The sequence below is a fragment of the Micromys minutus genome, assembly GCF_963924665.1.
Source record: "Micromys minutus genome assembly, chromosome: 22".
Taxonomy (NCBI): Eukaryota; Metazoa; Chordata; class Mammalia; order Rodentia; family Muridae; genus Micromys; species Micromys minutus.
This window is the reverse complement of record NC_137957.1, coordinates 15,451,829-15,468,331: the sequence shown is the minus strand read 5'-3', so window position 1 is coordinate 15,468,331 and position 16,503 is coordinate 15,451,829. Positions and strand designations below refer to the sequence as shown.

At 46.7% G+C, this 16,503-nt stretch overlaps 1 protein-coding gene across 1 annotated transcript; it reads right to left on the bottom strand.

Moving 5' to 3' along the window:
* Window positions 1-3,387: 3,387 nt before the first annotated feature.
* On the bottom strand, window positions 3,388-16,236 carry DYRK2 (dual specificity tyrosine phosphorylation regulated kinase 2). The gene is made up of 3 exons (XM_080935913.1): window positions 15,822-16,236; window positions 15,252-15,400; window positions 3,388-8,478 (listed from the first exon to the last, which is right to left on the bottom strand). Exons 1-3 carry the CDS (start codon window positions 15,868-15,870, stop codon window positions 6,868-6,870), a joined length of 1,809 nt encoding a protein of 602 aa, XP_080792039.1. The 5' UTR covers window positions 15,871-16,236; the 3' UTR covers window positions 3,388-6,867.
* Between the last annotated feature and the right edge of the window lie 267 nt (window positions 16,237-16,503).

Here is a 16,503-nt window from a genome sequence, read left to right as displayed (position 1 = left end):
ATAATAATAATAATAATAATAATAATAATAATAATAATAATAATAAAAAATACACTGCAGCCGTCCTCAGACACACCAGAAGAGGAATCCCATTACAGATGGTTGTGAGCCACCATGTGGTTGCTGGGAATTGAACTCAGGGTCTTTAGAAGAGCAGTCAGTGCTCTTAACCGCTGAGCCATCTCCAGCCTCCCAGAATGGCTGTCTTAACATCTGTGTTAATTGTTCCAGTTGCTTCCTGGTATAATCACAGAAACCTCTGGGTCCTGGGATTCAACTTCACATGTAGGCATTCAGTGGGGACTTGGTCTGTGACGGATGATAAAAGGAGACACTGTGACTTCAGTGACTTCTTAAATGTAAGCATGCTCAGCACAAAAGCCCAATAATTCTAATTCTAGAGAGAGGGGAAAATAAACGGGGTGTTGCCATTTGGGGATAAGGATCAAAAATGAGTCCATTTAATTCATATGCCTATTTCCTAAGTCTCGATAAACTGCTTTTAATCAGTCATATAGCATCCCACAAACAACTGAAAATTAAATTCTTATTAAATGATCTATGTCATGGGCTTTGGTTTAATAAAGAATACTTCGTCTCTACCAATGGGGAAATGGGTCTTGTAAAACTTCTCAAAGGTTGGAGGTTAGTAACCTGTTATATAGAAAGCAAGGAAAGACACTGTCTTTTATTTTGTAAAATCTGGTTTATTTACAGTTTGGTATTTTAAAGCTGTATCTGAAATATTTATAATATATATATAATGTATATATATATATATATATATAATATATATTCCTGGGAAGCAATCTATATTTACTTAAATACAGAGGCAAAGGGTAGAAAACCTGAGCAAATCTTGGTGTAGGAGATTTATCTACTGCTAACAATCACTCAGTGAATTTTAGCTTTTGTTCCCCTGAGAATTCATGGATCAAAAATGTTTTCATACACTCAAGTGTAAGAAAGGAAAAAATAAAAAAGTTTAAGACCACAGGAAATAGTGACGGAGCTACAGTCGCTCTTCCCACAGATGACCACGTGCCTCACTCGTGCAAATTAATGGCTGTGTGTGCAGCTGCATCTAAATTTACAGGTAGACCTTAGGAGGAGACTAGAATGTTCTAGTCCTCAGGTTTTTTTTTTTTTTTTTTTTTTTTTTTTTTTTGTGGTTTCTCAATTGAAAAGATATTCTCGGAAATTGGTAGCTAGCAAAACGCCCCTCTTCCTAGTCTTCTCCCTCTGTTCTCAGAGTCTTTTTGGTATCATTCATTTCATTTTCGTCAGCGTCAGCTGAGAGATGACTATAGCTCAGAGAGTAAGGAGAGACGCTCATGTGACACCATGGAATCTTCAGGGAGCTCTCTCCCATTTGTAGGGAGGGATGCTACTGTACTCTGCCAAACACAGTACAGTCATCTCTGCAGAAGAACCGTCACTCATTCTTGATTTACTAAATTTCCCTGAGAGTTAGGGAAAAAGAAAAAGGCCATTCCTGTCTCCCTCATGGTTACTAAGGATGCAACCACAGCTGATCCCTTAAGTCAATGGGAAACCAAATAAACCAACCACTTTGCATGAAGACACAATTCTCTCGTGTATACACAGCCCAGTAGTCAAATTTTCTTTGGGGAGGGACTTATGTACCATCGGTGACAAGTGTTTATTTGTGTTAAGTCTGAAGGAAAAGATGTAATTCAAACTAAAAGAAATAAATGAGACGAAAGCCACAGATACCCGTGGTTTCGGATCGCTTCTAAAGCCCTCTCCGAAACAGAACAGTAAGCAAAGCCTTCCCTTCTCGGAAAGACCAGCGTTAGGGCTGACAAGGGACATTCTCTAAGGCTGGTTTGAGAGCAACTTTGAAGTCCCTTATTTATGAATAGTTATTTTTATACTTGCTGATTCCAAAAGGTAACCGGGTTCTAGAGACTCAAACAGAATGTGGCCCGTAACTGACTTAAGAACAGATTGGGTAAGAGGGGTGTGGAAACTGGTCCTTCCTGAGTCAGACCAGGGCGCTGTGGGTCTGCTTGAATTTCCATATACATCTTGTTCATCGGTTTTCCTCTCCTTTGGTTGATTCTGTGGTTGATTGGTTCTGTCTGTTGTGCTTTTACCCTGGATGTAAGTAGCAAGCAAAACAAGTCTGAAGACCTTTGTGCTGGAAGTGAAGACAAAAGCTGGGCTTAGGAATCTCATGGCTGCGTTCCTTCAGCAAATGCTACTCACTCCGGATAAGGAAGATGCTGCCAGCTGCCAGTATCGGGAGAGATGTTAACAAACATCTCCCCATGAGACAATGCTCATCTACAGCGTGTCCCTGAGATGTCTGACATATTTATTACCCTGCTCGATGGCACCGGCAAGTAAACTAAAGTTCGGTGTTAAGTGTGAGCTAGTTGCAACCCACAAGCCTTGCTTTCTGACCCAACCATGTCAGGAGACACCAAAATGTGAACCATGGAGAGCACCAGTGATAAAGAATAAAAATGATAAAAACGAACGCACATCTCTGAAAGCCCGAGGTAGACTCGAGAGCATCTTCAAAAAACTGACCCGGACCATACTCGGGGAAGAGTGGGTATGTCGGGGAGGGGAGGGCCCTAGCATAGTGTGGAATGTAGCAGATACCATGTAAAGAAAAACTAACATGAAATTACCAGAGAGAAATAGAATTATCCCAAGAGCTCTGATTTAGTAGGGGTTTCTTCCTAAAATCTCATTAAATAGGAAAAAAAAAAAAAAAAAAAAAAAACCCTCAGAATTTACATATTTAACGTGAAAAAATAATGGGCGGTTTTATGTCCCAAGCCACCCAACGTGCTAATGTCTCCTTGTTTAACAGCATACCAGAAGTAGAGTGAGATCAGGGTTAGAAAAGGGGTGAGAAGTAAGGTAGGACATTAAAATTTTATTCTGAAATTATCTCTGGCCACAACAATAAAATTTAACAAATATTCACTAAACAGTCTTAACTTCTGCCTCCGGCTGTACAAATGCATACAGTTTCATAGAACTGGCCACTAGGATTCAAACCCACTAGAACACTTTTCCATGTTAAGTGGCAACAGCAGCATCTCACAGAAATCTGTACATACATATATACACAGTCCACATTCAACCATTTCACATATTTTCAGTACACACAGGTGCGGCATTATCACAGTCACGTGTCTAAGTTGTTGCTCGATAAAACCCAAGCCCCTGCCTAGACATGACCGCAGCAGTTGAGCCGATCTAATGACAATGTATCGTATATATGTCCATAGCAGAGAGATGTACAAGCCCCTAAAAACAGAGTCCACAAATACCTTTGTTTTATAAATGCTACCGCAGCATTATGTGGGGCAATAGTAAAACCTTTACCAACCGAATCAGTTGATCTTTTTATTGTTATTAAAAAAAAAAAAAAACCAAAAACAAACTTTCGTTAACCAGAAATATTCTTGATGAAAAAAATTACAAAAATGAATGTCCTCTTTAAAACAATTCACACTTTTTAAAATTCCAATATGGCCCAATGCTACTGATGCCTAGAGTGTTTTCCAACATTCTGACGAAGTCACTCGCAGGACCCTATACCGCCCAGTAAGTTTAAAAGTGGCTTAAGTGCCATGCACCCAGATTGTAAAAATCCCTGGCCATCCTTACTAGAGCCAGGCACATAAAAAAAGGAATGCACTTTGGTTCATACCAAATGCCCTGGGATTAATCACACTATAAAATTAAAAGGTTTGAGGTAAATTTTTACAAATACAGTTGATTTTTTTTTTGTCTAGTGTTAGCCTAACCAAAAAAAGTATCATTTAAAAAAAAAAATCAGTCTGATATTAAGAGACCGTCTTTAACCTCCTAAACGTGGGAATTCCTGGTGTAGCTAACCAATAGTTATCTTGCTCAGAGCCCAGTGACGACTCACGCCTTATGGTTTCTATTAAGGCCTATAATTCTAGATATTTAAGACAGATGTTATCTATGCAGAGGTGGTCTCCATTTTTACTACCTCTTGTTCAAAGAGTTAAAGAGGCCAAAAAATGCATGCCCCATGACATGGCATTCAGAACAAAAGGCACATTATTAACACTAAGGGCACAATTTCCCCTCTACGATGTTAATCTACGCTGTCTTGCAATCCTCCTGTGCCACTGTTGTGCTAAGAACACTCTGGTAGTGCAAGAGACAGGGCCAAGTGAGACTGCAACCAGAGACAAGACGACACTGTGCTATTCCTAAATCTGAAAACAGCTCAGACATCCCTAGACAATGGTAACCTGTGAGACCAAGGACCGTTTCCACGCCAACTCCCAGCAGCCTACCGGAGCCCTTTATTTAGGTTAAGATCAGGGAGAGGCAACAGTTTTTATTTTAGACACAATAATTAAGTAGGATTCTCCTCAAAGCAGCGGAGTGAGTTTATGCTGAAATGGTTTTGATGAATAAAGGAAATTCCACTGTGGTCGGGAAGAAGGAAAGGAAACAAACAAACAGAAAGGAAACCTTGTAGCACTGCACATAATACTTTGCTTCAAAGTTTCCCGTGCCACCTGTGGGTAAAGCTGTCACCAATGTCCTGTTGGGCTAAGACAACCAGGTCTGCGTGGCAGGGGAAAGATGAGCCATCTCAGTCCACTTCTCAACTGTTGCAAGCATGGTAACGTCCTAGGGGAGTTAGTGATGCAGGATCAGGCTCACATGGCAACCAGGTGACGACACAGTAACGTGGCCTTGGAAGGGGAAATAGCTTCCATTTCTAAAATATGTATTTTAAGGACCTAAGGACAATGGGCTGTCATTGAGAGACTAGTAACTTTGCAAAGTCCCCAGACCAACTCTTTATTTCTTATGCCTTTAAGCCGAAGTTTACAAAATAAATAGGTAATTTGAAAGCCCTCTGAGCCACTGGCTGGGGTACTGTCTCGTGAGCTTACTGACATATTATTGCACTTCAGAGACTACACAGAGCTGTGTACAGTACGCTAAAAAATTTGACTAGGGGAAAGAAGCTACCATTGCTAAGTACAGAGGTACAAATTAAACTTATCAGTGACATCCTTAAATAGTAAAGCAAACAGCGATATTACTAACTTATTAATAAGCTAATCTTATTACTGATTTTTGGCAAATATTTGAAATAATTCCTGAGCATATTTTTTTCCACCATCAACTGGCAAAGCCTCAAGATAAGAAAAATGTTTTATTCAAAATGACACTTTCTATTTTTTTCTTTCTTTTTTTTTTTTTTTTAAGTAAGAGAAAACATAGAATTAAAAATAAAAAACGTAACCGGAAACTTTCTTGGCCTCGCTGGGGACCATGCTGTAAGTACTTGTAAATCGATTTACAGGCAATACAATAATATCTGCGCATATAAAAGATTATTTATCCTAATTTTTACTATCCAAAACCTATTGTCCAAACAGGCAGAAATCTTTCTCTATTAAATTGCACATACTAAAAAATTCTCTCCACGTGCCTTGAAATTCATATATATCACTGTTCATACATTAGTGATAAAATACTGAAATTTTCACTGTGAAAATAATTATTATTCAGAGAAGAAAATATTCTTTTACCTAACTCTCAGTTACTCTCTCAGGTAAAGCATCATTGCCCACAAAAACAGTGTGATTGAAAAGAAAGTCAGCTAAACAGAGGAATCATTTATTTCCCGTGGCTCTTTTAGTGAATCAGAGAATTAAGTCAGACCATTTAACTTGGCGTGGAATTTCTCCTCCCTTTTCAACCCCTTGACTTTCTGACAAAAGAGTTGATGTTTCTTCCCCATGCTAGGGGAACCTCTGTGGCACCTGCAGTGTAAACTGACCCCAGTTGGTCAGCTAAATCTTCTTTGGAACTATGGAAGTCCCCACCTTAGGTAGCTAGGCCACTGTTCTTTTGGGAACTGGGGTTCGAAACTGTAGACACAGTGGCAGCTAAAATGTGTCTCTAGGTTATCGGCCTGGGGCAGACAGCTGAAAGGAAAAGACAAACTAATGCAGGTAACAAGACGTGGGTGGTGGAAGAGAAGCAAACGAGAAAAGGTAACAGGGAGCATTGTGGGGGAGAGGTTCTTAAAATTAGGTGCAAAAGCAATTCGGCAACCAGAAGGCTTTCTGATTATGACAGCCCGCCGTCATCCCAGAGCCTCGGGAGGAATTCACACATCTCAGTTCCCACTCATCGGCTAACTGCTCTTCGGTGGCATAAGGACATCAGATTTTGAAGTGGGCAGTTGAAAGCAGGCAATCCTATTTTGTAATCGTTTGAACAGACCATGAGGAAAAGGAAGATGTCTAAAGCGCAGGTTTTTCCTTAGAGATTTTTCACTGGGACCCCGTTCTTCCTCCTCCACTCTGACCCAGATTCATTTATGGAAAACGGAGGCAAGGTGGGCTGCTCCGTGTGAACCTGGGGCCTGCAGAGAGGGGGCCTCCGGGGGCCCCCCTCCCTGCGGAGTAGGACGAACCATGAAAACAGAGTGAATGTGTTTGACCAATCTGTAAGTGTGTGGCAGTCATGAAGAATCAATGGCCTGCCACCGAAGTGATTACTCTACCACACTAAATACAGTAAGGCTCATCGTACTTTTTGAACACGAGGAAGAAAAACAAACAAAAAAAAAAACAAAAACAAAAACAAAAACAAAACAACAACAAAAAAAAAATGGTTTCAGAAAGTATAAAAACTTAAAGCATTGTCCCCATGTATTTTATAAAAACAAAACAGTCTTACATCAAGTGCTGAAAAGATACAAATGAGTCGAGTTATTGGGCAAATAAAAACAGGTCTGAGCTACACTTTTCCAACCCAGTAAGGCTCAGCTATGACGCGGTTTTCAGATTGCCAGCATCAGGGGACTGGAGCTCAGCTAACGAGTTTCGGCAACACTGTCCTCTGCTGAATATTCCCATTGGCATCTGTCATCTGTGCCAAATTAGTCCTCAGCTTGGAGGCTGAGTTGGAAGGTGGAGGTAACTTGGAAATGGAGGTGATAGCACCAGTGCTCTCTGTGACCCTCTTGACCGCTGTCTTCTCCCCGGTCGGAGGCTTTGGCAAGCGCCTCCTAAGCCACGGGTGCCGCAAAGCCTGGCCCGGGGTCATGCGGACCGCGGGATCCCACTCCAAACACTGCTTTAAGAAGTCAAGGAAAAGAGGATCGTCACATCCCTTCAGTGCGTTCCCCCACTCTCTGCTCTCTGGCGGGCCCCTCAGTTTCCCTCTCCGGGATCGGCCTCCGTTGAGGACCACAGAGCCATCTGAAAGAGTCGTAACAGTGCAGTATCGCGGGTAACCCTTAGAGCTCACGAAATTTTTGGCTCGTTTGGAAGCATCCAGGAGTTTTTGAGAGGGCATGCCCAAAAGCTCGATCATACAAGCTAGCTGGTCCCCTTCATCCTCCCCAGGCAAGAGGGGGTAACCCGTCAGGAGTTCCGCGAGGATGCAACCCAGGCTCCACATGTCGATGGGCATGCCATACCTGGCTCCAAGGATCACTTCCGGAGCCCGGTAAAAGCGTGACTGGATGTACGTGTAGACGCGCTGGTGCTCATAACAACTGGAGCCAAAGTCAATCACTTTAATACTGCTTCGACCCTGCTGCTTCAACAAAATGTTCTCAGGCTTAAGGTCACAGTGGATTATTCTGTTTTTGTGCAAAGCATCCAAGCACTGCAGAATCGAGTGGGCGAACTTGCGGACCAGAGGCAGGCTGAAGCCCTGGAACTTATTCTTCTTGATGAGCTCATAGAGGTTCATGCTCAGCAACTCAAACGTCATGCAGATGTGGTTGCGGAAGGTGAAGTTCTCTAGCATGTGGATGACATTCATGGTGTTGTCCTTGTCCTGCTTTCGTAGGTGTTCCAGGATCCGGATCTCCTCAGCTGCCTGCCGGTGGAAGCGCTTCTCGTTCCGCACCATCTTCAGGGCCACGTGCTGGTGGACTTTGTGGTCATAGGCCTTGACCACCTGCCCAAAGCTCCCCTTCCCAATGACCTTGAGGACCTCGTACCTGTAAGCCACATGATCATGGGGTACCTGCACGTAGGATCCCTGGTCGTCGTCATAACCACCATTGTTGGGCCCACCTGTCATGCCTTGGCGTTTCTTTGCGTTTGGACCCAAGAAGTATATTTCAGGGTAGCTAAAAATCTCATGGTGTTCAAAGGCCGTGAGTTTTTGCATGTATTGCTTCATCGCCTGTTCGGGTGTCATGGGGGTGGCTTTCACCTTCCCCATTCCTTCCACGGACTTGAGAGAGGTGGAACTCCCCTGCCGTCTGTGAATGTTCTCCAGCTGCCGCTCTGGCACCACAGGCAAGCCCGTCTTGCCCACCGTCGTTAGCCCATTGGGTTGTGTTGTGAGCACTGTCCTTTTGTTACTGTTGTCCTCGAACAGCTGCTGAACCTGGATCTGTCCGTGGCTGTGGCTGCTGATGTGGAGGTGATCATTCATGGTGTGCTTACCGCCGCCGCCGATCTGGAATTCAGACAAGAAGCATAAACGGAAAGGCAGGGGCCCCCCCGACTCTCCAAGGTGGATGCCCATTCCCATCTTTACAATATCCGATTTGGCATGAACAAACAGCCACGACCGGTTTTACTCAGTGGAAAGCCGTGTGTACCCAAGCCACGAACATACAGCATGAACAAAGAGGATGAGTAGGCTGGTCATGGGCAAGACAGTAAAAAAAAGTCGATTGGGCAGGGTTGGGATACACGGGACATCCCTGGAACGCCACCCCTACGTAGCCTGGGTCCTTGGAGTGGGCTTTCTTGGAGCAAGGATGAAGCGTTCATGTTACCATCCTGCACCCTGGGTTTAATAACAGGCCTGGCACATGGCAGGTGTTTTGCACCCTATCTGATCTGGAAACGAAACAGGTAAAACACAAACAAGTACCATGTACCCCGCTGCCCATGCCCAGACCACAGTGCCTTCCACACTTCATTTGTTAATCCAAGGATGGGGGATCGCATTTGTCCTGAGCTCTTTTACGAATCTAGACATCCTCCCAAACCACTGCTTCCTTCTTCCCTGGAGGTTATAATTGACCTAGGAACACACACAGCAACAAACAAAATAGGCTTCTATTGACAGTCTCGTTGTGCCCCAGTGACCTCGTGAACTTCAAGCCTGTTGTTTATGGTTTCTGGGTGTTGGTGACTTTATAATCAGTTAAGGTCATTCTGTCCAACAAAAACTGAGCAACTGCCATTCAGTTGGAGCCTCTGGTCCACAGCTTGGTCCCCATGCGTGGATTTCTACAGGCTGCTGGTTGAGACTGCCACCATTACAGGATCTAGATCCTGTCCAAGAGCTTGTAGATTGGGTTAACTGGGGTGGGAAGCTCCAACCTATCTGGGAGTGACACTTTTCCACGGGCTGGGTTTCCAGACTACATAAGCAAAGTGAGCCAGGCAGTACCACTATTTTCTCCCTGCTTCTCGGCTGCAGAGGCGGATGTGACAAGCTGCCTCAGGTTCCCGCCACCAAGCCTTCACTGCCATGACAGTCTAGCCCTTCTTAACCCGCCAGCCAAAATAAAGCCTTCCTCCTTTCAATCGGTTCTCGCAGCAAGGACAACAGTAACTAATACGAATACAAAGTAGCAATTTCTGTTTCTGGCGCAGCCCGCATGCCATCCCAGAATATCTCATCTAAACAAAACTTGACAAGGCAAAGGAAGAGCCCTCCTTTTCCTATCCTGAATAGGCCTGGGATTTCCTTCCAGCAGTCTGCTTGGTGGATTCTTACTTGAGATCTCAAAGAATCAAATTGTCACCATAATCTACCTCACTCACTCAACCAGTATTAGTTAAGGGCCAGGCTACAAAGTGCTGGGAAGTCTGCCCATTGAGAATTTACAGTAAATAAGATGAGTCCTATTTCCTTACTGCTAAGTCCTCTGTTTTGGGTTATTCATACTCCTAAAAGAACAGACGTACTACTTAAGGTACCATGATAATTCAAGAAATGGTTTGGGAGCCGCTGGATTATAAAATGAAATCCCCTGATTTCTTTTTTTTTTTTGAATTGACACACAGCAAGCGTAATGAGCGTCTATGGAGTGAGACTCTCTGCTTACTTCTAAAACGAAAAGAAGCCAGTAGTTGGGACTCTGGCTTTACAGAATCAAGAATTTTATTTCTCAGAGAGTCTTTCAGCAGATTTCTCAACCCATAGTGGATACTACATGGAAGGTGACTTTATGTTCTACTAAGGGACTTGGTATCTCTTTCAACTTCAAAAGCAAAACAGACTATAAAATACATCAAAAAAGCTTAGCACATATTTAAAAAAATATGTAATACAAACTTGTTTGTCCTTTCTTTCCCCTTCCCAGGTTTCTAAGGTCCCAGGGGTAGCCGAGAACTTGCTAACAAATGCTAGCCTTAGGGGTGGGGAAACCAATGCTTCCACCCCCTGACGTGAGAGATGTTGCCTGTTCCACTGCGCCTCTGTCTCTGCACTGCTTTCCTTTCAAGCACCATTTACCCCTGAGCTGTTTACCTCTGTAGTCTTTCAAGCACCAGGAATAAAAAGAACTCAAGATTTGAAATCTCTCTCCAGGGCCAGAGGAAGATTACTTCAGGTCAATTCCCCCCATCCTCCAGATCTATGCTAGACAACTCATGGAGCACATTAAGGGTTAAATCAACCTTGGGTCTTAAAGATTCCTACAATGCTAGCATAATAAAACTCTGAGCATCAAGAATTTACTCCAGTTTAAGTTATGATAGTTACTTTTTTGTCTAATCCAAAAAAAAATTTTTTTTCCAAATATTTTAGTGGCCAGATGCAAAGAGGTTGCCCTTAAACTCTCCCTCCAACTGCCTTCCCTTAGTATCCTTTTGCAGGATCAGCTATGACCCCTTGCTGATAGGTGGGTCCAGGCTTGCTTTTTCACTCCTATAATTTCCCAGTCAACGCTGAACACAGCTGAGATACAGGAGCGCCCACCATTGGCTGAGATACAGGAGCGCCCACCATTGGCTGAGATGCAGGAGCGCCCATCATTGGCTGAGATACAGGAGCGCCCACCATTGGCTGTAGTCTATCCTGTCTCCTCCTGTAGACAAGCCTATCTGTGGCTCCTGGACTCAAGCCCTTTTTATGCTCAGCTAGTAATGAGTTTCTGCTCCCACAGGCAACTCAAACAAACTCCTAACTTTTCTTTATAAAGCCAAATGTTTTCTTGTTATCATAATCTTCAACTTTAAAACAAACAACGACAAGAAAAAAAAAATTCTCTTTCCAAATAACCACTCTGGATGAAAAGCTGGGAGTCCCTGACAGTGTCCTCCTGGGAAACCCTCTCAGGATCTGCACCCTATGGTGAAGTCCTGTGTCCAGTCCTGCATACCCTTTCTGACTGCTACATTTCACCACACACTGCTGTTTTCACTGGGACAACGGAGGCAGATTCACAGGCAGAGGCAGACCCGGACACACATACACGGCTTCATAACCTAAACTCTTCAAATCCTTCTCCACAGTGTTTGGCATGCACACTGTCCACCTGAGGCTGCTCTTGCTTTTGCTTTGGCCCATGGCTACATCTCACGGTCACAGCCAATGCATGCAGTAAGAACACATCTGGCTTGAGCTCTTCCAGTCTGTCTATCCATCTCGGAGGGATAAGGCTGAACTCCTAAGGCCCAGGAAGCCTGCACATTTTCACATCCTCGATTGTTGATGAAGGCAGTTTTGTTGTTGTTGTTACTGTTGTTTTTTAAGATTTTCACACAAGAAGTGAATGCAGCTCCTCCAGTTACTATGTGACCCTGGGCTGTTTACTTAGTCTCTCTTGAGCTGCAGTGTCCTTATGTGTAAGAAGGTCCCAAGCTACCTCATTAGGGCTATTAGGGACATTAGAGCGGGTTGCATTTGGAAAGGGCTTGGTACAGCACTGAGCAGGTGACAGCTATGACCACGACCCTTTTCAGACACTGCTTTGAATCTCCTCCTTTCCACTGTTCAGATGATAAACTCCTACTCACCCTTCAAAACCCCAAGCTCTCAAGTCCTCTATCAATTAAATCCCCCCTCTGCACCCACAGTGCGCTCACCACTTTTCTTCACTCTGGTTTGACAAAAAACTGCACCTATCTGGCTGCTGAGAAATTCCAGGGAGAACATCGCCTCTTATTTTCCCTAAGTCCTCGATAACAAACTCAGGTACACAGTGGAAATGTAATGAATATGCCCTGACTAGAAGCACACGCACACACACACACACACACACACACATCAAGAAATGTGTCTTGGAGTCATTCTTCAGCGTCGGTGTTTGCATCTTCAAAAGAAAACATGAAGTCAACACTGAGGGAGTTGGGAAATATCCCAAGAGACCCAAGTCACAAGATCTTGCTGGGCCTCCGAGGCAAAGGACAGCTGGTTAAAAAGTACCTGAGGTAGACATCTTAACAACACCCAAGAGCCTCACACATTCCAAGAGTTAAAGATATTTACTTGAAAGTTTCAGTAAGAAGAGGACTTTGGGCAGGACCCTGAAATCACAACCAAAATCAAATGCACAAAACTGATACATGGGGTCAGGATGGGGGGCTGGGAAGGGGCACCCAGAAAGGCCAGATAGATATGCCATGAACATAAGGACACTTAAAACTCTTCACTCTCACCTCAGCCTCCTGAAGTCAGAGACCATGGGTTGGCCATATCTGTTAATGTAGCAAGATGTGTCACATTTAATAAAAGCTGAAACTAAGGTAATGGTTTAACTCTCCAGCAAATGCATGCATTAAAGTGGGGAGACCCATAAAGCCCTCCTGGAAACATGCAATATTTTCGCATTGAAAATTCTATCAGACAACAGGCTAAGGAGTCTGGCACTTTATCGTCCTCTTGCGATACCAAAATGGCAAGCAACAGATGCTCCTCGAGCTAAGACTTCTGGGTGTTTCAAAGCCTCCCCAAATCATCTTAGAAACGTTGTGTGGTGTTATGGGAATAAAACTGAGGAGTTGAAAGAGAAATCATTGATGAGTAATTTAAACATTAAAGGTTATAAAGATATATACTGATATTTTATCGTCTCCCACATACTATTTTTTTAAAGCCACTGAGAATCAAGATACTTATTGGTTTTACTTTTAGGACAAGCTGACCCAATATACTGTATACTGTAGTATACAATAAAAGTCAACACAAAAATGGAAAGCAAACACCATGGAAAATTCCAAAGTTCATAATCCTATCAGGTGTTTAAGGGAAAAAAATGGACCTGCTCTGTTCATTTTTCTTACTAACCTTTCTCCCCAGTCATTCCTCCCCAGTTCCTCCCAGGTGTAGCTGCTCCGGAAATAAACATATAAACACTTCTGAATATATGGAAGACATCTGCAAAGGCTCTAGGATTTACAATACAGCTAATATTGTTTCCCAGAACTAGTAGTCCCATGTAGGACATTAAATGAAGACTCGGGAGGGTGTGTGACTCGACAGTGCATATCTGAGTTGTCTATGGACTCCTGACAGCTCAGCTAACCTGTGGAGTCTGCATCCTCAGGTAAACAGGCAGAGGAGCCGCATAAACTCTGTGTTCCTCGATGCCCCTGAGCTGGGAAACCTGTAGTGTTACACAAACCAAGTCAAAAACTAACGACATTTGAAACACAAAGCTTCACTTTCAAAACGGAGCATCCAAGGGTACAGAGCAACTGAAATTTACCCTTTAGTTAAAAACAGCCATGTCACACACAGGTCAGTCATCTCTCCCGAAATCACCTTCGTGTCTTTTCCTTTCTGGAGCCACACAGGCTATTTCTGCCGGTGACAACTTCTCCTTTTCCCAGTTCCATGACACATCTCAACTGCAAAGGAGTTCTGATCAGGAAAGGCCATCCTTACAAAGATTGCAATGAAATGAAGACTGACTTATTTCTCCTCCAGTTTACAACATGTAACATGAGCACACCAACACATGGCGGGGGGAATTATCGCCGGATTTTTCCAAACTGTCAGATGATTCTAAACCAGCCAAAACCCACAGAAAAGCCAATGCTCTAAAACCAATGGTGGTTCCTTTCTAGGACGGCCTTGTGGCAACTGCATTCCCACTACCTGTAGGCTCTGTTCTCCAGCAATAGTACAACCAGATGAGTTAATCCCTGTGTCATGAGTTCCCAGCCCCTAGGATAGACCCACGGAGAAAACCAGAAAGGGAATAACAAAACACACCTATGAAACTGTCTACCTCTCTCCTGTACATCTCCAGCACAACTAAAGTGGCTCTTCTCATTTCCGGCGATAAACAAGTTTCAGTCACACATGGCCCCTAGAGATGCTCCCTGCGGGCCACAAACCATGGGTGGGTGCTTTCCAGCAACTTTCACTCGGCATCAAAACCCTGTGTCCTGCAAGCAACCTCACACAGATACCACCCTAGCTTGCTCACACTCCCATAGAGCCTTTGGGAGAGAGACCTTTGAAACCATCACCTTCGGCAAGCGCACACCTCCTCTAGGCTCACGGTCACCATCCAAAGGCCATCGCTGGGAGCTGAGGAGAGGTACATGCTGAAGTGGAATCCGGCTTGCCCGATTCTGCAGCCACCAGTCCCAGGCTTCCTCTCCCTCAGGGATCACAGCCCTTGTCAGATGCCCCTCCCTTGCCACCTACAAAGCAAAGCTGGCCCTTTCCTTTCCAGCAATATCCACGTTGAGAATCCTACAGGGGTGGGTTGTTTTGTTTTGACTACTGCTGTAGCTCTTATTTTTGTTAATGTTAATTACAATTTCTGCTGTGCTCAAACCTGTAGCTCTCATAAAACATGCTTACACACGCGGGGGACAATTGGCGGGTGCTCCCTGCTGGCTGGAGCCAGGCCTCAGAGGCTCTTTGGGGGATCGATTTTCCAGGCAGGGTAGCCTAGCTGTCCCCTAACACATACGTTTCTATAAATATCCACCACCCCTGGGGTTGGGAGTAGATGTTTACCGGGTCGGGGGAAGGGAGCTCTAGGAAGCAGAAAGGAAAAAATGGGGGAGAGGGCGAAAGGAGTAAGTTCCCAGGAAAAGGAGCTCTAGGGTGGGCGAGCTCCAGAGGGAAGCGAGGGGCCCACGCCACGAATCTCCTTTGTGGCAGCAGCTCGGGGCTCGCCCAAGTTGCAGAGGGCGGCGTCGAGGACAGGCCCCTGCCAGGGGCGTGGAGATTCGGCCCTCTCTTCCCACAGTCAGAACCCAACAAGCCAGGGGTCTGCCTGGCGCCCTCCCGAAGCCAGGTCTCACCGTGTGGGCTGTAGTGGCAGCGTTGCTGGCCCGGAGAGGTGGCAGGGCGATGGGGGAGGGTGGGCCGGTCCCCACTCCGCTTCGGGGAGCCCCCGCGCCGATCCCTGGAGAAGCCTGAAGCTGGCGAACGGCAGTGTCCCCTCCTCGGCCTGGGAGCCACGCGCGGGAGGAGACAAAAGAGGGTCAGGGTGGGGGAAGAGAGCCACCCAGACCCCCGCCCCCGCCCCGGTGGGCAGCGAACCCCCTCTTCCAGGGAGAAGATGGAAGGAGACACCCGGTCCGGAAAAAGCCGGTGGCGTGCGGGAAACGAGGGGGGTCGGGACGCGGCTCCCCGGCGCGCACCCGCCAGCTGCAAAGTTAAGTTCGAGACCCGGCGGGGAGCAGCGCTGGGCCAGAGCTCCGGAGCCCACGTCGCCGGGCCGGGGGAGGGGAGGGCGGGCCACCGAGAGGGCGCAGCGGCGGGGTCACGCTCCGGATGCCCCTCGCTCATCCCTTCGGGTTCAGGGATCCCGGGGCACCAATGCGTCGAGCCCGCGCCCCGCGCTGCCGACAGGGTCCCGGGGCCCTTACCGGTCGGGTAGGCGGCGGGAGCGGCGGCCGAAGGTTTCCTGGTTAACATGGCCGCGAGAGAGGAACGTGCATGGCAGTGCTGCCCTCGCCGCCGGTCCCGCCGCTACTCCTCGCCGCCGCCGCCGCCGCCTCCTGGTCGCCCCTCACGCGGGTCCCCCGCGCCTCGTCGCCGCCTCGCTCCCGTTACAGCCAGACACAGGCAGTCCACTGCATCCCCTCGGCCCGGACCCGCCGCCGCGAGCCCCCCGCTCTCCTCCTCGCCTCCGCCGTCCCCCTCGTCCTCGGGCGGCTGCTGTACCCCCCGGCCCGTGCACATGCCTCGCCCTCCCCTGCAGCACCACTGGCCTCCCCGACTCCCTCACATCGGGGCCGCGGGGAGCGGGCTGCGGCCGCCGGGACACACTCGCTCGGGAGCCTCCTCCCGGGCCCGCGCGCCTCCGCGCACACTCGCACACACGCTCGCCCCCGCGGCTCGCGCCCGAGAAGGCCGGCCCCGCCCCCGCCGAGGCCCCGCCCCGGACTCCCCGGCCCCCAGCCACACAGGCTGGCGGCCACCCCACCCCCACCCGCCACCCCGGGAGTCCCACCCCCTCCGATCTTCTGCAGAGCCGCCCTCCGCTCCCAGGAAAACTGCAGCTCCGGCTCGCCCTGCGCCTCCCCTGCGGCCATCTGCCCTCTCCCC